This window comes from Coregonus lavaretus (genome assembly GCF_964263955.1).
Source record: "Coregonus lavaretus genome assembly, chromosome: 21".
NCBI lineage: Eukaryota > Metazoa > Chordata > Actinopteri > Salmoniformes > Salmonidae > Coregonus > Coregonus lavaretus.
The window spans coordinates 44,903,968-44,923,865 of NC_140008.1; the positions used below are offsets into that span (position 1 = coordinate 44,903,968).

Consider the following 19,898-nt stretch of genomic DNA (forward strand, 5'->3'; position numbering starts at 1 on the left):
TTCATCAGACCAGAGAATCTTGTTTCTCATTGTCTGAGAGTCCTTTAGGTGTCTTTTGGCAAACTCCAAGCAGGCTGTCATGTGCCTTTTACTGAGGAGTGGCTTCCGTCTGGCCACTCTACCATAAAGGCCTGATTGGTGGAGTGCTGCAGAGATGGTTGTCCTTCTGGAAGGTTCTCCCATCTCCACAGAGGAACTCTGGAGCTCTGTCAGTAACCATCGGGTTCTTGATCACCTCCCTGACCAAGGCCCTTCTCCCCCGATTGCTCAGTTTGGCCGGGTGGCCAGCTCTAGGAAGAGTCTTGGGGGTTCCAAACTTCTTCCATTTAAGAATGATGGAGGCCACTGTGTTCTTGGTGACCTTCAATGCTGCAGACATTTTTTGGTTCTCTTCCCCAGATCTATGCCTCGACACAACCATGTCTCGGAGCTCTACGGACAATTCCTTCGACCTCATGGCTTGGTTTTTGTTCTGACATGCATGTCAACTGTGGGACAGGTGTGTGCCTTTCCAAATCGTGTCCAATTGAATTCATCACAGGTGGACTCCAATCAAGTTGTAGAAACATCTCGAGGATGATGAATGGAAACAGGATGCACCTGAGCTCAATTTAGAGTCTCATAGCAATGCGTCTGAATTGTTATGTAAATAAGGTATTCCTGTTTTTTATTTGTAATACATTTGATAATTATTCTAAAACCTGTTTTCACTTTGTCATTATGGGGTATTGTGTGTAGATGTTTTAAAAGTGGCTGTAACGTATCAAAATGTGGAAAAAGGGAAGGGGTCTGAATTCTTTCTGAATGCACTGTGGGTATACATATAACCCGATGGTATATGTGTGTGTGTATATATATATATATATTATCCAGTCATTATCATTAATCATTTAGTCCTGACTCAGATCCTCCTTTCAAATGTTCTCCTCCATAGTGCCCCCATGCCATACCTGGTAGGAGTTCATCTCAGTCTGCTAGAGGTAAGTCAAACATTTCAGACACATCATATTATATCTAAATCAGAATCTGATTCTGAATTTAACCTGCTATATTTTATTAATATGTATTATGATTTGGTATCTAGTATTTAAATGTATTTTAACACTGTGGGGTGGATGTGTACAGTCTATAAGTGTAATCAAACAGCTGTGATTGAATTCAATTGTGAAATTCTTAATGGTGCAATATTTACATTGACGTATCCCACTGGAAACAGGAAACACTGGAAAGCTTGTGTGTGTGTCTGTGTGTGCATATCTGTGTGAGTGTGTGTATATGAGAGTCTCCGTATCACAGACTATCACAGACAGAAGTGACAAACTAGAGACCCCCCCCACCCCACCCCCACCCTCACCTGCCTACTGAGCACCATATAAAGAACAGTGTGGTTTGTAGCTATCAGGAAGACTACTGTTGATGCATGAGGCTTTACGCCGCTAGAAAATGTTTTCTGACTTTGAATGTTTGCTGTGTGCTATTTTTCATTTTGGTGTATTTGTCTGTGTGTGTGGAGTAAAGTTGTTTGACTGTAGCTTAAAATGTTACTTGTCAGTCTATTTCAATCTAAAACAGTCTGGCTGTAAGACGAGCATGTGGGTTTGAGGTTATAGAACAGGTCTTTGTGTCTTATTATAATGACCTGTGAAAGTAGCGAGTTCTAGAACAATAAAACATGTAATTGTTCCATTAAAAACACTCTGAGATTAATAAATACGGTCTGTGTTTAAATTTCTGTAACTTTTTTGGGAGGGAGAAATATTTTTTACACCACATTTGTAAAAAAAAAAATGTGCTGGTGTGTGACGAGGGATGTTGTTTCTTTATGATGATTGGTGTGCGTGTGTGTTTAGCTGATGACCTGTGTTTCTCCTCTCAGAGAGTGCGTAGCAGGTCATTAGAGGATGTAGTGATTCTGAATGTGGACACCAACACACTGGAGAGCCCCCAGGATGACCTGCAGAACCTGCCCAGCGACGTGGTGAGCACACACACACACACACACACACACACACACACACACACACACACACACACACACACACACACACACACACACACCCTGCCGCAATCATTCTTATTACACATGCACATATGCAGAGCCTCTTTCACACCTACTCTCTGTCTCCCTTTCTCTCTCTCACACACACTCACACACACTATCTTTGACTTTTACCTACAGTATACACACACTCCTCCATTCACACCGTCCTTCTCTTCTCCCGCTTTCTTTCTCTCATTCACCAACACAAGTAGTACAGTGCATTTGGAAAGTCTTCAGACCCCTTCACTTTTTCCACCTTTTGTTACTTTACAGCCTTATTCTAAAATTGATTAAAGAAAAAAAAAAAACTCATCAATCTACACACAATACCCCATAATGAAAAATGGAAAACAGGTTTTTAGACATTTTTGCAAATGTATTAAAAATGTAAAACAGATACCTTATTTACGTAAGTATTCAGACCCTTTGCTATGAGACTCGAAATTGAGCTCAGGTGCATCCTGTTTCGATTGATCATCCTTGATGTTTCTGCAACTTGATTGGAGTCCACCTGTGGTAAATTAAATTGATTGGACATGATTTGGAAAGGCACACACCTGTCTATATAAGGTCCCAGAGTTGACAGTGCATGTCAGAGCAAACACCAAACGATGAAGTCGAAGGAATTGTCCGTAGAGCTCAGAGGCAGGATTGTGTCGAAGCATTGAAGGTCCCCAAGAACACAGTGGCCTCCATCATTCTTAAATGGAAGAAGTTTGGAACCCCCAAGACTCTTCCTAGAGCTGGCCACCCGGCCAAACTGATCAATCGGGGGAGAAGGGCCTTGGTCAGGGAGGTGACCAAGAACCCGATGGTCACTGACAGAGCTCCAGAGTTCCTCTGTGGAGATGGGAGAACCTTCCAGAAGGACAACCAGCACTCCACCACTCAGGCCTTTATGGTAGAGTGGCCAGACGAAAGCCACTCCTCAGTAAAAGGCACATGACAGCCCGCTTGGAGTTTGCTAAAAGGCACCTAAAGACTCTCAGACCATGAGAAACAAGATTATCTGGTCTGATGAAACTAAGAATGAACTCTTTGGCCTGAATGCCCAGCATCACGTCTGGAGGAAACCTTGCACCATCCCTACGGTGAAGCATGGTGGTGGCAGCATCATGCTGTGGGGATGTTTTTCAGCAGCAGGGACTGGGAGACTAGTCAGGATCGAGGGAAAGGTGAACGAAGCAAGGTATTGAGAGATCCTTGATGAAAACTCCCCAAATACAGGTCATACCCAAGGCTGTAATCGCTGCCGAAGGTGCTTCAACAAAGTACTGAGTAGAGGGTCTGAATATTTATGTAAAAGTGATATTTAAGTTTTTTAGCAAACATTTCTAAAAACCTGTTTTTGCTTTGTCATTATGGGGTATTGTGTGTAGATTGACGAGAAAAAACAAACAATTTAATCAAATTTAGAATAAGGCTGTAACGTAACAAAATGTAGAAAAAGTGAAGGGGTATGAATACTTTCCGAATGCACTGTATATCCATGTCCTCTTAAGGATGTACACACACACACTCTTCCTCACTCACTTGTCTAACCAACCCATTCCCCCCCACCCCCCTGGTCCTTAGCGGCTCTTGTGGGAAATCCTGCGACACACACACGCACACACCGAAATGCAAGCAGCGTTCATCAGCCATCAGATCTTTGGAAACATCTCTCCCCTTCATCTCCCTCCATTCTAATCATTATTCCTCTAAGACTGCTTTTTCTGCCTGCCCAGTGGCACGTCTCCGGGAATGACAGAGCGAGAAAGACTGTGTGTTTGAGAAGGGATGGAGGGCGAGACTGTGGGTTTGTGGATGCAGTGAAAAAGCGGGAAAGAGAGAGGGAGCGAAAGAGAGAGAGAGAAGTAGGGGGCCAATTACCAGTGGCGTCTCTACAGCCACCTGCCATCTCCATCTCTTTAATTAATGTAGCACTGACACCGGTCAGTGGAACAGGAAACCAGGGTCACACACACACACACACGCCTGTCATTCCTCCGTTTGAATCACGCAGGAGGCTGTTTGATTCTTTCCTCTCTATGGGGGATTTAATACTCCTTGTGAGGCAGTGTGTGTGTACTGTACTCATACACACACACGCACGCGCGCGCACACACACACACATTCACACACACAGCCCTAATAGTATACCTATACCTACAGTATGGCTTCCTCTCTCTGACTGTGCAGCAGCCCGCCTCTCTCTCCGTGCCCAGGGACTCCAATCCGAAATTAAACAGCAAACGGAGTCTGTCATAAAAGGGAGCTGGCTCTTTTTGAATCCGACAGGCAACAGAGAAAAGCCTTTGTCTTTGTCGTCTGCTAAATTAAGTGGCGGCTTTGATCCTGGAGCTCGCCATTTCCCTCCGACTAATCACAGAACACACTCTTCATATCACGGCGAATTACACCACCTGAAACAAGATGTGTCACATACTACAGTACAGTACAATCGTATATTTATTACAGCAAATTGGGTTTTATTTTCTCTCTCTCGCTCTCTCTCTCTTTCTCCCCTGCCCCCTCATCGCTAGGGGTGATGTAGATGAATCAGGAAAAGAGCAGGTACTAATTGCAGGGAATTCCAAGTCCTTTGTTAGTTTGCTTGTTAGTTAGAAGGACGTGCCACATGGCATCTGATAATTGCGTTTACATACAGTAGGATGGTTGAGAGGCATTGCTCAGTTCGTCAGAACCCACGGCCGGGGAACTGAAGGCTTAATTAAAGGGGTCTCTTTTAATCTCAGAATAAGAAACTTGCTTGAGATTAACTTTATAGGACTGTTATTGCAAACAAAGTGACGTCTTTATAGAACTGTCATTATAACTTTATACAGCTAGAATTATAATAGACACTTAATTTACCTGTTCTCGCTGACTGTACTGTGGCTTCCTGTTGAATACATCGGCTTGGGACTGCCGGGACAGCATACGCTAAACCTATCAAGAACAGTTCACAGTTAGCATTTAAGAGGAAGAATGTACAGTAATTAAATTGGTACTGTTAATATGAATTTATCAGGAGCATACTGCATTAGTAGATACAGATTAGCAGACCTGATAACCTGCATCTCCTTTCACTTCAGCCTTATCTAACCTGGGATTCAGATAGTGAGAGTTTTCTACTAGTTATCCACACTTTGAAAATCCAATGCCTCTCTCCTTCCATAAAAACCAAGTATATTAAAATAGATTCAGGGGCACATTTTTTTTGGTGTTTCAAGTTTTTTTATTTTTTTATAGCAGCTCTCCGATATTTATCGAAAGCTTTTTTGGAGATGTATGTATCTAATTGAGGCTGCGGAGTGACTGTGCATGTGGCGTCCATTACAGCTCCGGCTGACCACTGGCCCTGCTCTGGAGGGGTCAGGGGTCACAGACGTCCTGCATTACCTGGCCCGCTCCCAGACAGGACCCCGCAGCTGCCCGCTGCCCTTTAATGGCCATTTCCCCCAATTTCACACATAATATTTTAGATTTATTGACTATTAGAAATGCTACCACGCCAGTAGTGCTTCCGCTTTGCGAAAAAGCAAAAGATTTACAAATAGAGAGAATAATTGGTAAGGGTGAAAAAAAGGATGTGTGTAATCTTCTGAGAATTATTTTTGGTCTTGTGTTTTGAGACGGAGTTGAGTTTCCTGTGTTAATTGTATTTTTGTTCCGAATTTGTCCAGCTACTACGCACTGAGAATGACGTGGTAGTATTTCACATGAATCATTTTTCGATAAATGTTGAATTTTGGCAGTTGTGAAGGCATTTTCTTAAATAAGCTGTTGTCTGTTTTCCTGTTGAGATTATTTTTTTTAAATGAAATTACGTTGCACAAAACATTTACATTTTTCTTGTTGAGTATTGAAATGTAAATGGAAATATCATGCAGCTGATTTATAATAAAAATCAATTCCCTATCCTTAATCTGTTTGGGATATTAAGCACATTTATAGAATTAAAGAAATCATTTTATAATGTTAAATTACAATATTGTAATGGTGTAATATAATGTTAAAAAGTTCCTTATATTTTGTTGAAGAGAACTATTTGCTCTTAATATGTATTCATTAGTGGCATTGTTTTTGAGTTAAATCATGTTTTGCTAATTTGTGGCATTGGTCTGAAAAGGTTTATAGGTTCTTAAACTCTGGAAAGTTTCAGCCGCTTTTCTACAGATGCTACAAATATAGGTCTCTGAGGTCTATGTGTGTTTTATTAAAATCAACGTGTTGACAAGTGTATAGAATAAGGAATGTGCAATATCAACCACTGTTGTTGTTCTAAAGATCATGGCGCTTTTATTCTTTCTTTCTACCATTCTTTGTGTTTTTGAATTGTTTTGCAGACTTCTCCTACATGGTGATACAGTTATAATTGGTTGGGGTGTAGTGTGGTTATTTACCACGCTAGTCATTAAAAGTATCCAAGAATAGGAAATTAGGCAGACATTAATTCTGAAAACAAACAATGTGCGACTGAATCCCATTTTTATTTGATTATCGAAGACTGGAGGATTTTTTAAATAATGTATTATTCCTTTTGTGTGTTTTACACATTCAAGGTAAGATGTACGAGAACGTCTTTATTTTCAGACGCACCCCTTTCAGATCACAGTGTAATTCCCTCTGTTCTCTGTCGCCTCTTGCTTTTTTGACACACTGTTCCTTGCATTTCTACCTTTCCTATATTTGATCATATGTGTTCAATCAATGAGGGGAATTTACCCAGTTGTTGTATTTTAAGACTGTGGTTGGAAGTTAACAAATACGGCAGAGGGAGAGGTGTGTGCGTGTGTGTGTGTGTCTCCAGAGATAACCTGGCACAGGTAATCAAACACAACAGCTTTAATTGGGAGTTCAGCTACAGACGTTCGCAGAAAACAACAACATCATCAGCAGCCAACGCAGCTACACACTCACACACACACACACACACACACACAGGAATGTACTCTCCCGTCTCACTAATAGTCACACTGAGTCCTGTAGACAGTGAACGATAATCGCTCAAAACGCCAAGCTGACATTTAAATCAGGAGAAAGAGTTCTCTACTTCCATGTTTCTGCTTCGTCAACACTACGCATTAGCCACAGCCACAGCTGCACACTGCATACAGAGCAGGGCCAGGTGTGTATTTCCACTGTGAAACAGCTCCAGGACTTCCCAAACTATAAGCTACCTACCTCAGAGATGGGCTTGTACATTAAGATCAGTATTGAACTGTGCTGCTCCCTCTAGGATTGCTCACTTCTTATTAATGAAGCATAATGAGTTAAAAGAGGGTTAACGCCAGGTAACGGTTTTGATTATGATCTGATGATGACGATTCATATCATGTTATTTTTTGGGGGGGGGGGGGGGGCTGTGTGCATGTGTGACTAACAATGGTCTCTTGTTAAATTGCCCTCACTTAGTTTAACTCAATGGACACTCTGTTTCTGCTTCACACTACAAGTCCCAATTTTTACTCTATTCTCTCTCTTTCTCGCTCTCGCTCTCGCTCTCTCACTCTGTCTCTGTGTGTCTCTGTCTCTGTGTGTGTGTTGATGCTCAGGTCCATTCTGTGTTAGAAGTCAACCCAGGGAGCACCAGAGACCAGTTAGTGTTTGAAGTAAAGATGACATTTAGATATGTTTAATTATGTATGCAAAACTCCCAGCTCATCCCGGAGCCTGCTATACAGGGTCAGCCTGACAAAGTAACCCCACTCCAGGGAGTAGCATCTGCCATGAGATATCCCTATTAGTTCAAATGAACACACACACACAGACAAATAGACACACACACACACACATAATCATCCGTTTGATGTGCTTATTTCACTGCGAGTAATGAAATGACGATGGATCTATAATCCTGCTCATATGGGCTGTAGGTAACAGTGTCTTTGTTTGTTTTCCTGTGGGACTTCTAGCTACACATCTCACCAGCAGGAAATACTGCGCGGGATATTATAACCTGCTTAACTTGCCTTCTCTGTCCTCTCATCATATATTAGAGGTTGAGCCTGATGGACTTGGAAGTCATTGTTTTGCTTTGCAACTAGAAGACCGTTAATTAAATAATGATTTTGGATATAAATATACAAGCAATTGAGTGTGTTTGTCTTGAATGACATTGTTATGATGAATTGATTTATATACTAGAAATTGTACTTCAAAAAAATGCAGGACTCTAAGGGTAAGAATAGTTTTATATTGAGTTTTATGTGTCGGATATTATTTTTTTAATTAAAAGTTTGAAATGTGAGTGGAGTGTGTAGTTTTGTGCGTTTGTGTGTGTGTGCATGCGCACACATGTCTTTGTGCATGAGTATATGTGTAACATTTAGGCAGCAGCACATCAAAAGAAAGCGGGAGATTTTCATAACTATTTCTTTTTTCTTTGTAGTTCTTTAATTGCGTCCCCACGGCCTTCTTTCCCTGGACAGAATCTTAACAAAACATTCTTTTTTTGTTAGAAGAGAAAACCCAAACTTTATACCACAGCAGCAGTGTCAGGGTCGTAATTTGGGAGTTTTATATGCGCTGGTGCAAATTTTGTGAGGTGTGATTGATTAGACATTTATTTTCAGAGTTTGAGCCTTAATTGTCATTGTCATCATTAAACGTTTTTTTGTGTCTATTTTTCATTTTAAACACATAGGATATAGATGATACACATTTTCCCACTGTCCAATCACTGATAAATGCTCCGTTATATTTAAGCAAACACTTACCTTTGCTTTACCTTTCTCTACAAAATGCTGCTGGGTTTTAGCTAGGGAGACAAACCATATATGTTTCCACTGCTGTCTAGCTGTAGATAAATAGTGGCAAAATGCTCAGTAACAATTAGCCATGCTGTGCCTTTTTTCGCCAGAGTAAAAGTCGTCAGACAGTCAGTTCCTGTGCAGTAATGTGGTGTGAATGTGTGCTGTGAGACAATGTTAGTTGACGTTAGTTCCCATGTGTTTAGAGGACACTACAGTACCAGCCAAGCCTCGTTATCCCTGACAGCTGGACTAGATCCTCCGCGTCTCGTTATGATGATGAAACTTGTCTTTCTTCTGTTTCTCTATGTAATGTTACTTTACCTGCTGCTAGAGCAGGCAATAGAGGGACAGGCACCAGAGCTGAAATATATGGCACATTTACTGCTTTGGACACTTCTTCATGTTTGTTAGAAAAATTATTGCAGTCCTTGTACGCGTGATATTATTTCGAAGTTATTTCTAGGATATTCTGAAGTGAATCCATTTTGAGTGCTCTGCAAAAAAATGCTCCTTTTTAAGCGTATCTTTTTATGGAATGACGTGTTTGTGCATAATTGTGTCTGTGTATATTCGTCATTACATGAACACACACTGGGAGAGGACTTCCAGTTCAATCAGATAAAACTTCAGAATGGTGTTACATGATGTATGTGTGTGCGTGTGTGCGCCCACGTGTGTGTTGTCTGTATGTGTGAACCACCCCAGCCCACAGCAGAGATCCAATGATCCAATGATTCCCATCTACAGTAGCTAGTCTTATCCTTTACAGAGAGACCGATATCACCAATGCACCTGCTAATTATCATCTCCAGCTGCTGAGTTAAATGGAGATCTGTTCCCGGTCTGACCTGTGACCCCCTGCTCTTTACACCAGCCACTTCAGTCCTTGTTATGGGGAGGCTGGGCCATGGCTTAATGAGCCCCTGTGTCTACCCTGTGTGGCTGCCGGCCTGCCGCTCCTCAGACGCACGCCTTTCATCCACAGCCATCCTCCCTTGATGTAAATTGAAAAGATCACAGCTATGTGGAAAAGACCTATACGGGAAAGGCCTCTGCATAGATTATGACTATCATAACTCAACAGTTTTTTTTTTTCTTTGCGCCTTCCTTTCCTTAGTCTCGCTCTCGCCTTCTCTCTCTCTCTCTCTCTCTCTCTCTCTCTCCTTCCTTCCCGCTCTCTCTCTACAATGCTATAGTTAATTGGACCCATTGGGGGAGTCAGTCCCTTTGATCTGTTGGCCGTCAGTGTGACTTTACAGTAAAAAATGTCATTGCCAAATAGGGTTATCACCTGTAGAGCAGGGCCTCTGTGACGCCTGCTCACGTCTTGTTAGCCACGCTCACACTATAAAAGCTAATTAGTCTGACAGAGACTATTGCTGCTGCAGCATGCCTGGTGAGATGCTACTGCACTAACTAGCCTCCTCTGTCAAACACACACTTATTATTTTCTTCTGTATTTTTTTTTTTTTATTGTTTTATGGGATGTGTGGGTTTTGTTTTTATTAGCACATGTTGTGATTGTCGCCTTCTGAGATTATAAAAATAAAACAGTTCCTTTAATAATTTTTAAAAAACTTTTCACTGAACTACCGTAATTTCCCTTCTCAAAACAAATGAAGACACATTTTCAATATTCTAACTTGTCACTAAAACAATCTCATTCTAATTCTATTCCGAAACAGAACATCTCTTTTTGTCCCTCCCTCTCATTAAAAAGTATTTGTAATCGTTCTCCTCTAAACGGTGATCTTCAGAACTCCGCTAGCAGCAGAATCAACTTCTCCCTGCCTGTCTGGCGGTCTTCAGGGTATCAGCACTCTCCTTATAGACTGACTGACATTCTGTTGTCTTTGATTCTCAAGCTGAAAAAAAAAAGACCTTTAATGATTTTGCAGTGGGGGAGAGAGAACAAATCTGCAAACGCACACAAACATGAAATATTAATTTCAGAAACAACTTTACATAAACATACAAGTATTTAGCAAAAATGAGTGAGTGTGGAGATGACAGTTGTTAATTTAGCAGTGATAAACTGCTGTTTGATGCCTGGGAGGGGAGGGAGTGTTCGTGGTGGATGATAGCAGGCAGGACGGGGACACGGTGGAGAGAGAGCGTCAGACTAAACCCTAGGGGTTTAGTGAGACTTTGTTAACACTCTGCTTCTCTTCCCTCTAGTTTCTAACTGCTAACTCAACTCAAACAGAAGTCAGCGTTTCTCCTAATATTACAAACAGTATTGTTACTGTAGGTGTTCCTTGATTGTTTTGGTCTGGTCTCTTGAGGGTGTTAAAATGGAATTGTTGAATGGTTGAAAATGTAATGACATCTTGCTTTACATTACGTGATGTATGCCTATGGATTCACAGGGTAATCAATAGGTACAGTTCTTAGACTGTTAAACATTTCATCAAAAGTTGAACAACAACGTGGGCGTTATACACTGAGTGTACAAAACATTAGGAACACCCCCTTTTGCCCTCAGATCAGCCTCAATTCGTCGGAGCATGGACTCTAGGTGTCGAAAGCGTTCCACATGGATGCTGGCCCATGTTGACTCTAATGCTTCCCACAGTTGTCAAGTTGGCTAGATGTTCTTTGGGTGTTGGACCATTCTTGATACACAGAAAACTGTTGAGGGTGAAAAACCTAGCAGAGTTTCAGTTCTTGACACTCAAACCGGTGCACCTGGCACCTACTACCATCCCCGTTCAAAGGCAATTAAATATTTTTCCCTCTGAATGGCACACATACACAATCCATGTCTCAATTGTCTCAAGGCTTATAAATTATTCTTTATCCTGTCTCCTCCCCTTTATCTACACTGAAGTGGATTTAAAAAGTGACATCAATATGGGATCATAGCTTTCACCTGGATTCACCGCTTCAGTCTGTCATGGAAAGAGCAGGTGTTCCTAATGTTTTGTACACTGTATATTGTATACAACCAAGGGACAGTGTATATTTTGTGATTATGTTCAAGACAGACAGGGAGATGTACTATACAGTCCTCTTTCAGACAGACAGACTTCAGAACAGGTGAGGAGGCTCTTGACACCTTCCTTAGACGTTCCAATGGACTGCATGGGGGGCATCTTTTGTCCTCCTATAATAAGCAGCTGCACGCTGCTGCTCTCCTGTAGGCCTACTGTACTGTTCTCTACTGTGAGAGAGAGAGAGAGAGAGGCTTCTTCGTGTCAAGAGACCTTTACAGGATAGTACAGGGAGGAAAAGAAGTAGAGAGTGGGAGAGAGAACGAGGCAACTGTGGATTTTCTTTCACAGTCCTTCTTTACTCCCTTCCCTTTCCTCTCCTCCCCATCTCCCCCATCCTCTGCTCAATTAACAGAGCAGCAGGTGCTCTCTGCAGGTGCTCTCTGTAGCACAACAGATAAGCTTTTTTTATTTATTTCTTGGGGATGACCTGTAAATGTGACACTTCACACCCAGAATGGCTCTCCTGTTCCAGCTACCAATTTCACAGGTGTTAATTTAACTTTCCCCTCTCTTTCCACTCTTTTTCTCATTCCATTCCCTCCCTCTCTCACTCCCCTCCCTCTCTCTCTTTCTCTCTCTCTCTCTCTCTCTCCACCCTCATTCTCTCTCCTCCTATCTCGATCTGTCTCTCCACCCTCTCTCCATCCCCTCCCCCTCTCTCGCTTGCTTGCTCTCTCTGTCTCTCTCTCCCTTTGTCTCTCGCTCTCTCAGGTCCACTCTCTGAAGAGTAAGCTAAAGAAGCAGTCGACAGCAACAGGAAGCGGAGTAGCAAGGGCCTTCCTCCGGGCTCAGGCTGCCCTGTTTGGATCCTACCGAGACGCCCTCCGATACAAACCTGTAAGAGCCTACCCCTAACCCTTACCTAACCCTTATCCTCAGATACAAACCTGTAAGAACCTAACCCTAGCCCTTAGAGCAGGGTTTCCCAAACTCGGTCCTGGGGCCCCCCCTGAAAGCAGGTTTAGTTTTTTGCCCTAGCACTACACAGCTGATTCAGATAATCAATTAATCATTAAGCTTTGATTATTTTAATCAGCTGTGTAGTGTTAGGTCAAAAACCAAAACGTGCACCCCTTGGGGTCCCGAGGACCGTGTTCGGGAAATGCTGCCTTAGATAAGAACCTACCCCTAACCCTTACCCTCTGATACAAACCTGTAAGAAGGTTCTCCTAACCACAACCCTCAGGTACAAACATGTAAGAACTCGCTTCGACGTAATCATTATACCCCTAACCCCTACCCTCAAGTTTGTTTTCAGTTTGTGAAAGGAAAATTTGTTTTTGAACAGTGAGTGAAGGTGTGTTTTGAGTTTTGAAGAGGGTCTGAAACACTGACATGTGTTACCTTTACAGGAGGGGTCAGGACATTCTCTTTGAAGATCTCTTTTAGCCACTTCTCAGTATCATCCTTCCCCTCGCTAGTCTAAACCCCAGAACATTTCTCTCTCGCTCTGCCTCTCAATTCCAAGTTACTCCAGTTGGGAGCAGAACAAGCCATGTACTGTTTGTCAAATAGCATAGCTTTTGTTCATAGGCTTTAAGTGTAATTGGGTCCCAGAGAGGGGATCCATAATTGATACCTCTGTGTTGTCGGTCTGTGTATACAGACAGTAGCATGAACACACTGCCTGACTCCCTTCAGACACAAACATTTAAAGCAGAGCGAGCGAGGAGCGTGTGTGTGCTGTGAGGTCCACACAACATACCATCTCCCTAGTCCCCATAGGATCTGGATAAAAGCCTATGATTCCATATACTAAATAGCTAGCTAGTATAAAAAAAAATTGCATAAAAAACAAACATATGTTTTACAGTGACTGCATTCAGCTACAGTTATCTTCCATGCTCGCATACGGACACACACACACACATTCTGAGCAACCCGTTTGACTGAATCATGTGTTTTTAAAGCCCATATGCCTTCACAGATGAGGTGGTGTGTGTGTGTTGGTGTTGCACGGTATACCGAAACTTCAATACTTTTTCAATACTAGAATATGAAAAACGTTCGGTACTAGAATTATTGTTACATTCGGTACTTCTGTCAGATGTGTCTCATGTATTAAGCCTGTCTATCAGCATAGCCAACCCCCTTATTATAGTGTGCACCCTGCCTGCTCCATTTACTCATTGCTAGCCTGCACTGGGAGTCTGGGCTGTATCATGTTAGCTCCCCACTGATTCTGCACAGAAGTTAACACACTTGAATAATGCGACACGGCATGTAGAAATGTTGAAACGGTTAATTACTGTTAGCAAAACAATGTCCATATAGGCTAGAACACTTTACAATGCAAGAAGATACCAGTAGCTTCTAGCTTTATTGTAGGCTAACTTTCCTTGCTAGCTTACAGCTGAAGCTAACATCAATTCACTACCCTAGTACCATAACGCAAAATATGCTGATTTCAAAGATGATTGCAACTAAAATGTGTTCACTCAGGGGCGTACTTAGAGTCCAGACTGAGCCGCTGTAAAGACATGTAGTTTAACTGTAAAAATGTATTACCTTTTAATGTGCCATGAACACAACCAGTTATGTTTTCATCTGAATGTCAAACAAATTACCTTCACACATTCATCCAAAAGAATTCCAGCATCCGAAAAGAGCACTGTGTACCCGCCAACTTTCCTTAAATTCGCAATTGGCTGAAACTATCTTTCCTTCAATTCGTAAGGGGCTAAAACTATCTCACTGAAGAAAGCATCCGAGTGAGCGAAACAACGCCCCTCTGTCTGATTATATGTAGCCCATGTACCTGATGTTGTGTGGCCAAAAAGAGGATGACATGCCATACTCTTTTTGGCCAGACTGCATCAGATACATGGGCTACACCATCTGGAGGCTCCTCTGAGGAGGAAGGGGATCACCATCCTACTCAGTGAATTTCATAAAAATTAAAACAGTGAAACATTTTAAAAAAAATCATTTTTAGATAAAACGATATTAAATATATTCACATGTCACCAAATGACTGATTCAAACACACTGTTTTGCAAATAAGGTCTACAGTAGCCTCAACAGCACTCTGTAGGGTAGCGTCATGGTGTAGCCGGAGGACAGCAATTTTTCGTCCTCCTCTGGGTACATTGATTTCAATACAAAACCTAAGAGGCTCATGGTTCTCATCCCCTTCCATAAATTTGGACAGTAATTATGGCGAATCCGGAGGACGTCCTCCAACCTATAAATGTATTGCCACCGGGGCCCACCGATGTAACTGCTAAACTGCTTGCTGTACTCTACTGCGTGATTGTACACATGGATTGGATTGTGGCTTTACTAACGCGTTAGTTCTAGGAGCTATGTTGACTTTAACTAATATGGTGACAACAATGTAGGCTGTGTGTAGCGGTTATGGTATGAAGGTTGGGCTTGGAGAGGTTTTTCCACCTGGTCACAGACAGCTGTTGTGTTGTGCACTGAAGTCCACAAGCGAAGGGTAAATGTGAGAGGAGGAGAGCGCGTAGATGTGATGATACTGTGTGTACGGGTGCTCAGGGGTGTATTAATTCCGCTAATTCTGTTGCAAAACGTTTCTTAAACAGACAAACGAAACGGGGATGGACCTACCTGAATTTGTCCAATAGAAACTCTTGTTTTGGACTAATGATGACACCCTAAATCAGCTAGATGCAGGCAAGAGTGTGCAAGGCGGTATTGAATGTGTCACTGTCTGTCACCTTGATTAGTCCAATTTGTCTCTCGACCTGTGCACAGCACCTAGGTTATAAACGTTCATTTGTAGGCTAGGTTGTAGCAACCTCATGATGGGTATAGGACAAATTCGAGTGTCATGTAGTAGCTTAAACCTATCGATGTTACGTTGAGCTGGGTGAATGGAATATGAATGACAGTCATCCAATATGCTGTAATAGAAATAAGGCCATGCACATAAAAAATGAAAATAACATCCTCCATAATCTTAAACGGCACTGACCGCCACTGGGCTACACATGCATGTCCTCAGCCTCTGCCTCGACGACGATGGCAGCCTTATCAGCAGCACCAGTCCTTTTACTAAATAAATGCGTTAACTTAGGATATGTTTCTGTTCAAATTAAATCTTTATTTTCTTTTCTCTGCCCCGCTCTGACAGCGCCTCATTGCTGTAGCATAGTTTTAATGAAAGTCTCGTTTTCAATCATATCGCGTGAAACAGGGAGGAATAGTCCATTATTATGAACCAATCCGTGGGTGATTAATGACATTTGTTTCTACTATTATGAGGGAAAAAATGTTTATTAATAATAATATTGATATGAAATATATGAATGGAAATCAATTATTGAGCTGTTATGAATTATTATTCGGCTGTATGAATTCATAAACTTTTTTGGAGGCCTTTTTTGTCAACAATGTGGCCTCATTTACAGTAGCCAGGCAGTGTGCCCTCTGTGATCCAGCTAATGATTAGCACATTGGGGTGAACCATGCAGAGGAGCAACCCCACGCTTCAGCCATGTAGCCACAGATGCTGCATCAGACAGGTGATGATGGTTATTGCTAAAATAGCACACCTGCCTGGTAATATGGACCATGTACTTTTCATCAATTTGTTATTGGGCTCATTTCTGGAGGGGAATATTCCATTTTAAACGGTTTAATATAGGCTATACAGTATCATCATCATTGAGAGGTGGGATGGTTTTATTTTGGTTTTCCAAACAATCGGTGTAAATATCTTGTTTTATGGTTGGCTATACTATAAGGTACTTGCCCGGACTGCAAATGAAACATGAAATCACCCACGACTGAAATTCTCCATGCATAACTTGCTTTCCTGTGGTCTTGGACGGGGCCAATAATATTCTCATTCGGGCCAGTAGTTTCACTTGGGGGGGGGCTGCATCATTTGTGGGGGAAGACATGTTTACGGTTACCTTGTTAGAATAGAATCGTTCTTTTTTAGTCCATCTGCAGAGAAAGACATTCTTCTGTTCCTATTCTTTCAGAATAACTATTCCATGTCTGAATTAAAGTAGCTAATTACAGAACTATAAACTAATCGTGATGTAATATATAGCATTAACCCCCCAACACTAAAATAAGGCCAGACCTATATTGTAGTGAACATGTCCTGGTGTGTTCAAAGCCTCAAACACTAGCCTGGTTCACCACAATAATTAAAAATTAACTGTAGAAAAATATACATTTGCAAATTAGGTTAATTATACGAAAACATGCATGTAGAACCACTGCAGGCTCCTTTTGATTGGCTGGGATGTTGTCATCCAATGTCTGTGGCTCTCAGCTAATTATAATGATGTAAGAGAGTGTAACAGGAGAGACTGAATTACCTAGTTACTAAAGTTACTAAGGTTTGGGTGGCAGAAAATATATAAGTAGTATACAGTAGAAATGTATCGTCAACCTCTTAATTTCTCTTGTCCTTTATCAGATCAGTAATGTGACATTTTAAAAGCATTCCGCCACAGAATACGAAGTGTAAATATCTGTAAATGTTATCTGGTTCTAAATGTATGGTTCTGATCTTCCTCTCTCCTCCGCTTCCTGTTTATGATCAGGGGGAACCAGTCATGTTCTGCGAGGAGAGCTTTGTGGCTCACCGCTCCAGCACCATGAGCAACTTCTTGGAGATGGCTGTCAACCTGCAGCTCTTCAAACAGGTAACACTGCAGTGTGTGTGCCTGCGTGCGTGTGTGAGGCCCACCATTCCAGAACCATGAGAAAATTCCTACCTAATAACTGAAAGATAGTAGGAGCTATTTAAGCCTTTGATTAAACTGAAAGCTCTTTCAATCCTCGCTCTCCTTTAAACCAATCAAACCAACACCCACAGACAAAAATGCACCTAGGATAACTTCCTTCCCTTAATTAGGAAAAGTAAACTATTAGTAGAGTAACTTTCAAAGCTCCCACGGTCTTAAAAGCATTCCTTTTCACCCCACCACAGTTAGACTGTTCCTCTCCAGCCTTGATGAGTTGTTTATTTATCCCTAAGAGGGAGCAGAGAGCTTCTTAATCAGCTATTTTATTTGCGCTCTCTCTCTCGCTCTGTCTCTCTCCCCCTCACTTCCCCCTTTCTGCTCCTGTCTGTGTGGTAGCGTAGGGAGAGGGAGTGTTAGGATGCGGCGGTTATCTCTGTCCTCTCTAGCGTGGCGAAGGAGAGCGTTTATCTCTTCTCCTGCTCCCTGTTAAAGTGAGAGAGGCCAGCGGTCCGCCGACTCTGCTCTGGCCATGACCCACATCCGCTCACTGAGAAACACAAACACACATCTGCTGACAAACAGCCTTTCCCGACCCATCCCCAGCCCCATCTCCATCCCGGTCCATTCAGTACAGAACAAGTGGAGGAGAGCTGCCAAGAGAATGCGAGGGAAAGGCTTTCAACGATAACCTGCTTTTTTTATCAACCCCTCAGCCCCTACACACACACTGACTGAAAACACACACTCCTTCTTCTAAAGTGGATGGGTTCAGGACACTGCTTGGTAGATGCAGTGGTTCAGTGGAGACTGGCTCAGTGAAGCTTCCCCCTCCTATAGACAGAGAGAGCAGCCTCACACATAGACCCCTTTTAACACAGGCGGGGCAGGAGCACTGACCATTTACTGGATCAGCCACAACAACTCTGTCTCTCCGCATAATACCAATCACATATCAATCAGATCATTCTCAAAGTAGGACTCCATTTCGGGGAGAATCCAAGTGGAGAAGCTAGAGAACGTTAGGTTTCCTCTCCTCCACATATAAACTCTGTGTGAATGTGATGGTGATGGGATGTTGTGTGTGGATGTCAGAGTTGCCGTGTAAGGTCCTACAGGCAGTTAACCCCCATGTTCTAGAACATCTTCCAGAGATCTGGAACCCCTTCCACAGTAATCTAGAACACTGCAGTGAGGATTCCAATGTCTGGCCCACAGATGGCCTGCTCGCCTCGTTTTACTGTGTACATGCAGCAGTACAGGTGGACGCCAGATTACTCCCAACATTACTCACCTCACAGCTATAGAATGACTGACACTCTATGATAATCATATAGATAGTAATGAATGTTTTCTAGTTTATCTATAAAATCCCAACCCAACAATTACATTGAGGGAGGCGATTGCTGTACAATTCAGCCGTTTGATTCATCAGACAACTCTTTTGGTTTGTCTAGTTTTTTTCTTAATAAAAACAATAATTTTAAGTATTAAAAAAAATAATTTTCAACGCAGTTAACCTGATTGATATTCATGGCCGTGAATACTATCTTCTGTCCAGTTACTCCTTTTAAACAAGTCTCTTTTGATGGTTGAAACCTGCAGTGTCATCTCTCATTAGCAAGATTATGATGATGAGGTTCCCCTCCGTCCTACAGGAGAGGAAAGCCTGGTGCTAGGTAGCTAGTTAGCCTAGCGCTCCACTGAGAGATATGCCCGAACCCATTCCTAAATATAGACAGAGAGCTACCCACTGTTTCTAGATGCAGTCTTTGAAATACAGTGAGCTGGGTGGACATAGCTCTAAAATAAAATATCTATTTAACCCTTATTTGACCAGAGGCTGTATGTATCGAGCTTCTCAGAGTAGGAAGGCTGATTTAGGATCAGTGTTGCCTTTTAGATCATAATGATCTTTTAGATCGTAGAACACTTTCTCGTTTACAGAAACAACCCACAGTCACATGTTGGTCAGATCTCCCCGCCCCTCTTGAGCTGAGCTGGAACCAGTCGGTTATGAACCAGGGTCAGTTCTTATCACGGCCCTGTGATGATAGATAACAGGACTTTTATGTTTTATGGCTTTATGAAATGAATTAATAATGTTTATTTAGATTCTTTAATTTTTGGGTTGGTCATTGGTTGTAAAATCTCTCTAGTTGTTTTTAAAGAGAAATGTCTGAGGAATGCTTTTATTTTTGCTCAATATTTATAGCTGAAGCTCAGGGGTGTGTGTGTGCCTGTGTGCGCGTACATATGTTTGTGTGTGTGTGTGTGTGTGTGTGTGTGTGTGTGTGTGTGTGTGTGTGTGCGTACATTTGTTTGTGTCTTTGTGCCAATGCCTGTGTCTGCCTACATGTGTCTGTGAGTGACATGTAACGTCTGGGCTGATAATGAACATATTTATGGGAAGCGTTTTATAAGCTCCATGTGACAAAGGGAGGAAATGAAT

At 42.1% G+C, this 19,898-nt stretch overlaps 1 protein-coding gene across 1 annotated transcript in view; it reads left to right on the top strand.

Moving 5' to 3' along the window:
• The window catches only part of LOC311149286 (DENN domain-containing protein 1B-like), a 161,105-nt gene that overhangs the window by 106,439 nt on the left and 34,768 nt on the right, over positions 1–19,898 (top strand). The window contains exons 11-14 of the mRNA XM_084186414.1: positions 935–980; positions 1,877–1,978; positions 12,489–12,614; positions 17,306–17,407. Of these exons, the coding sequence (XP_084042540.1) occupies positions 935–980; positions 1,877–1,978; positions 12,489–12,614; positions 17,306–17,407 (376 nt within the window). The remainder of the gene's footprint in view (positions 1–934; positions 981–1,876; positions 1,979–12,488; positions 12,615–17,305; positions 17,408–19,898) is intronic.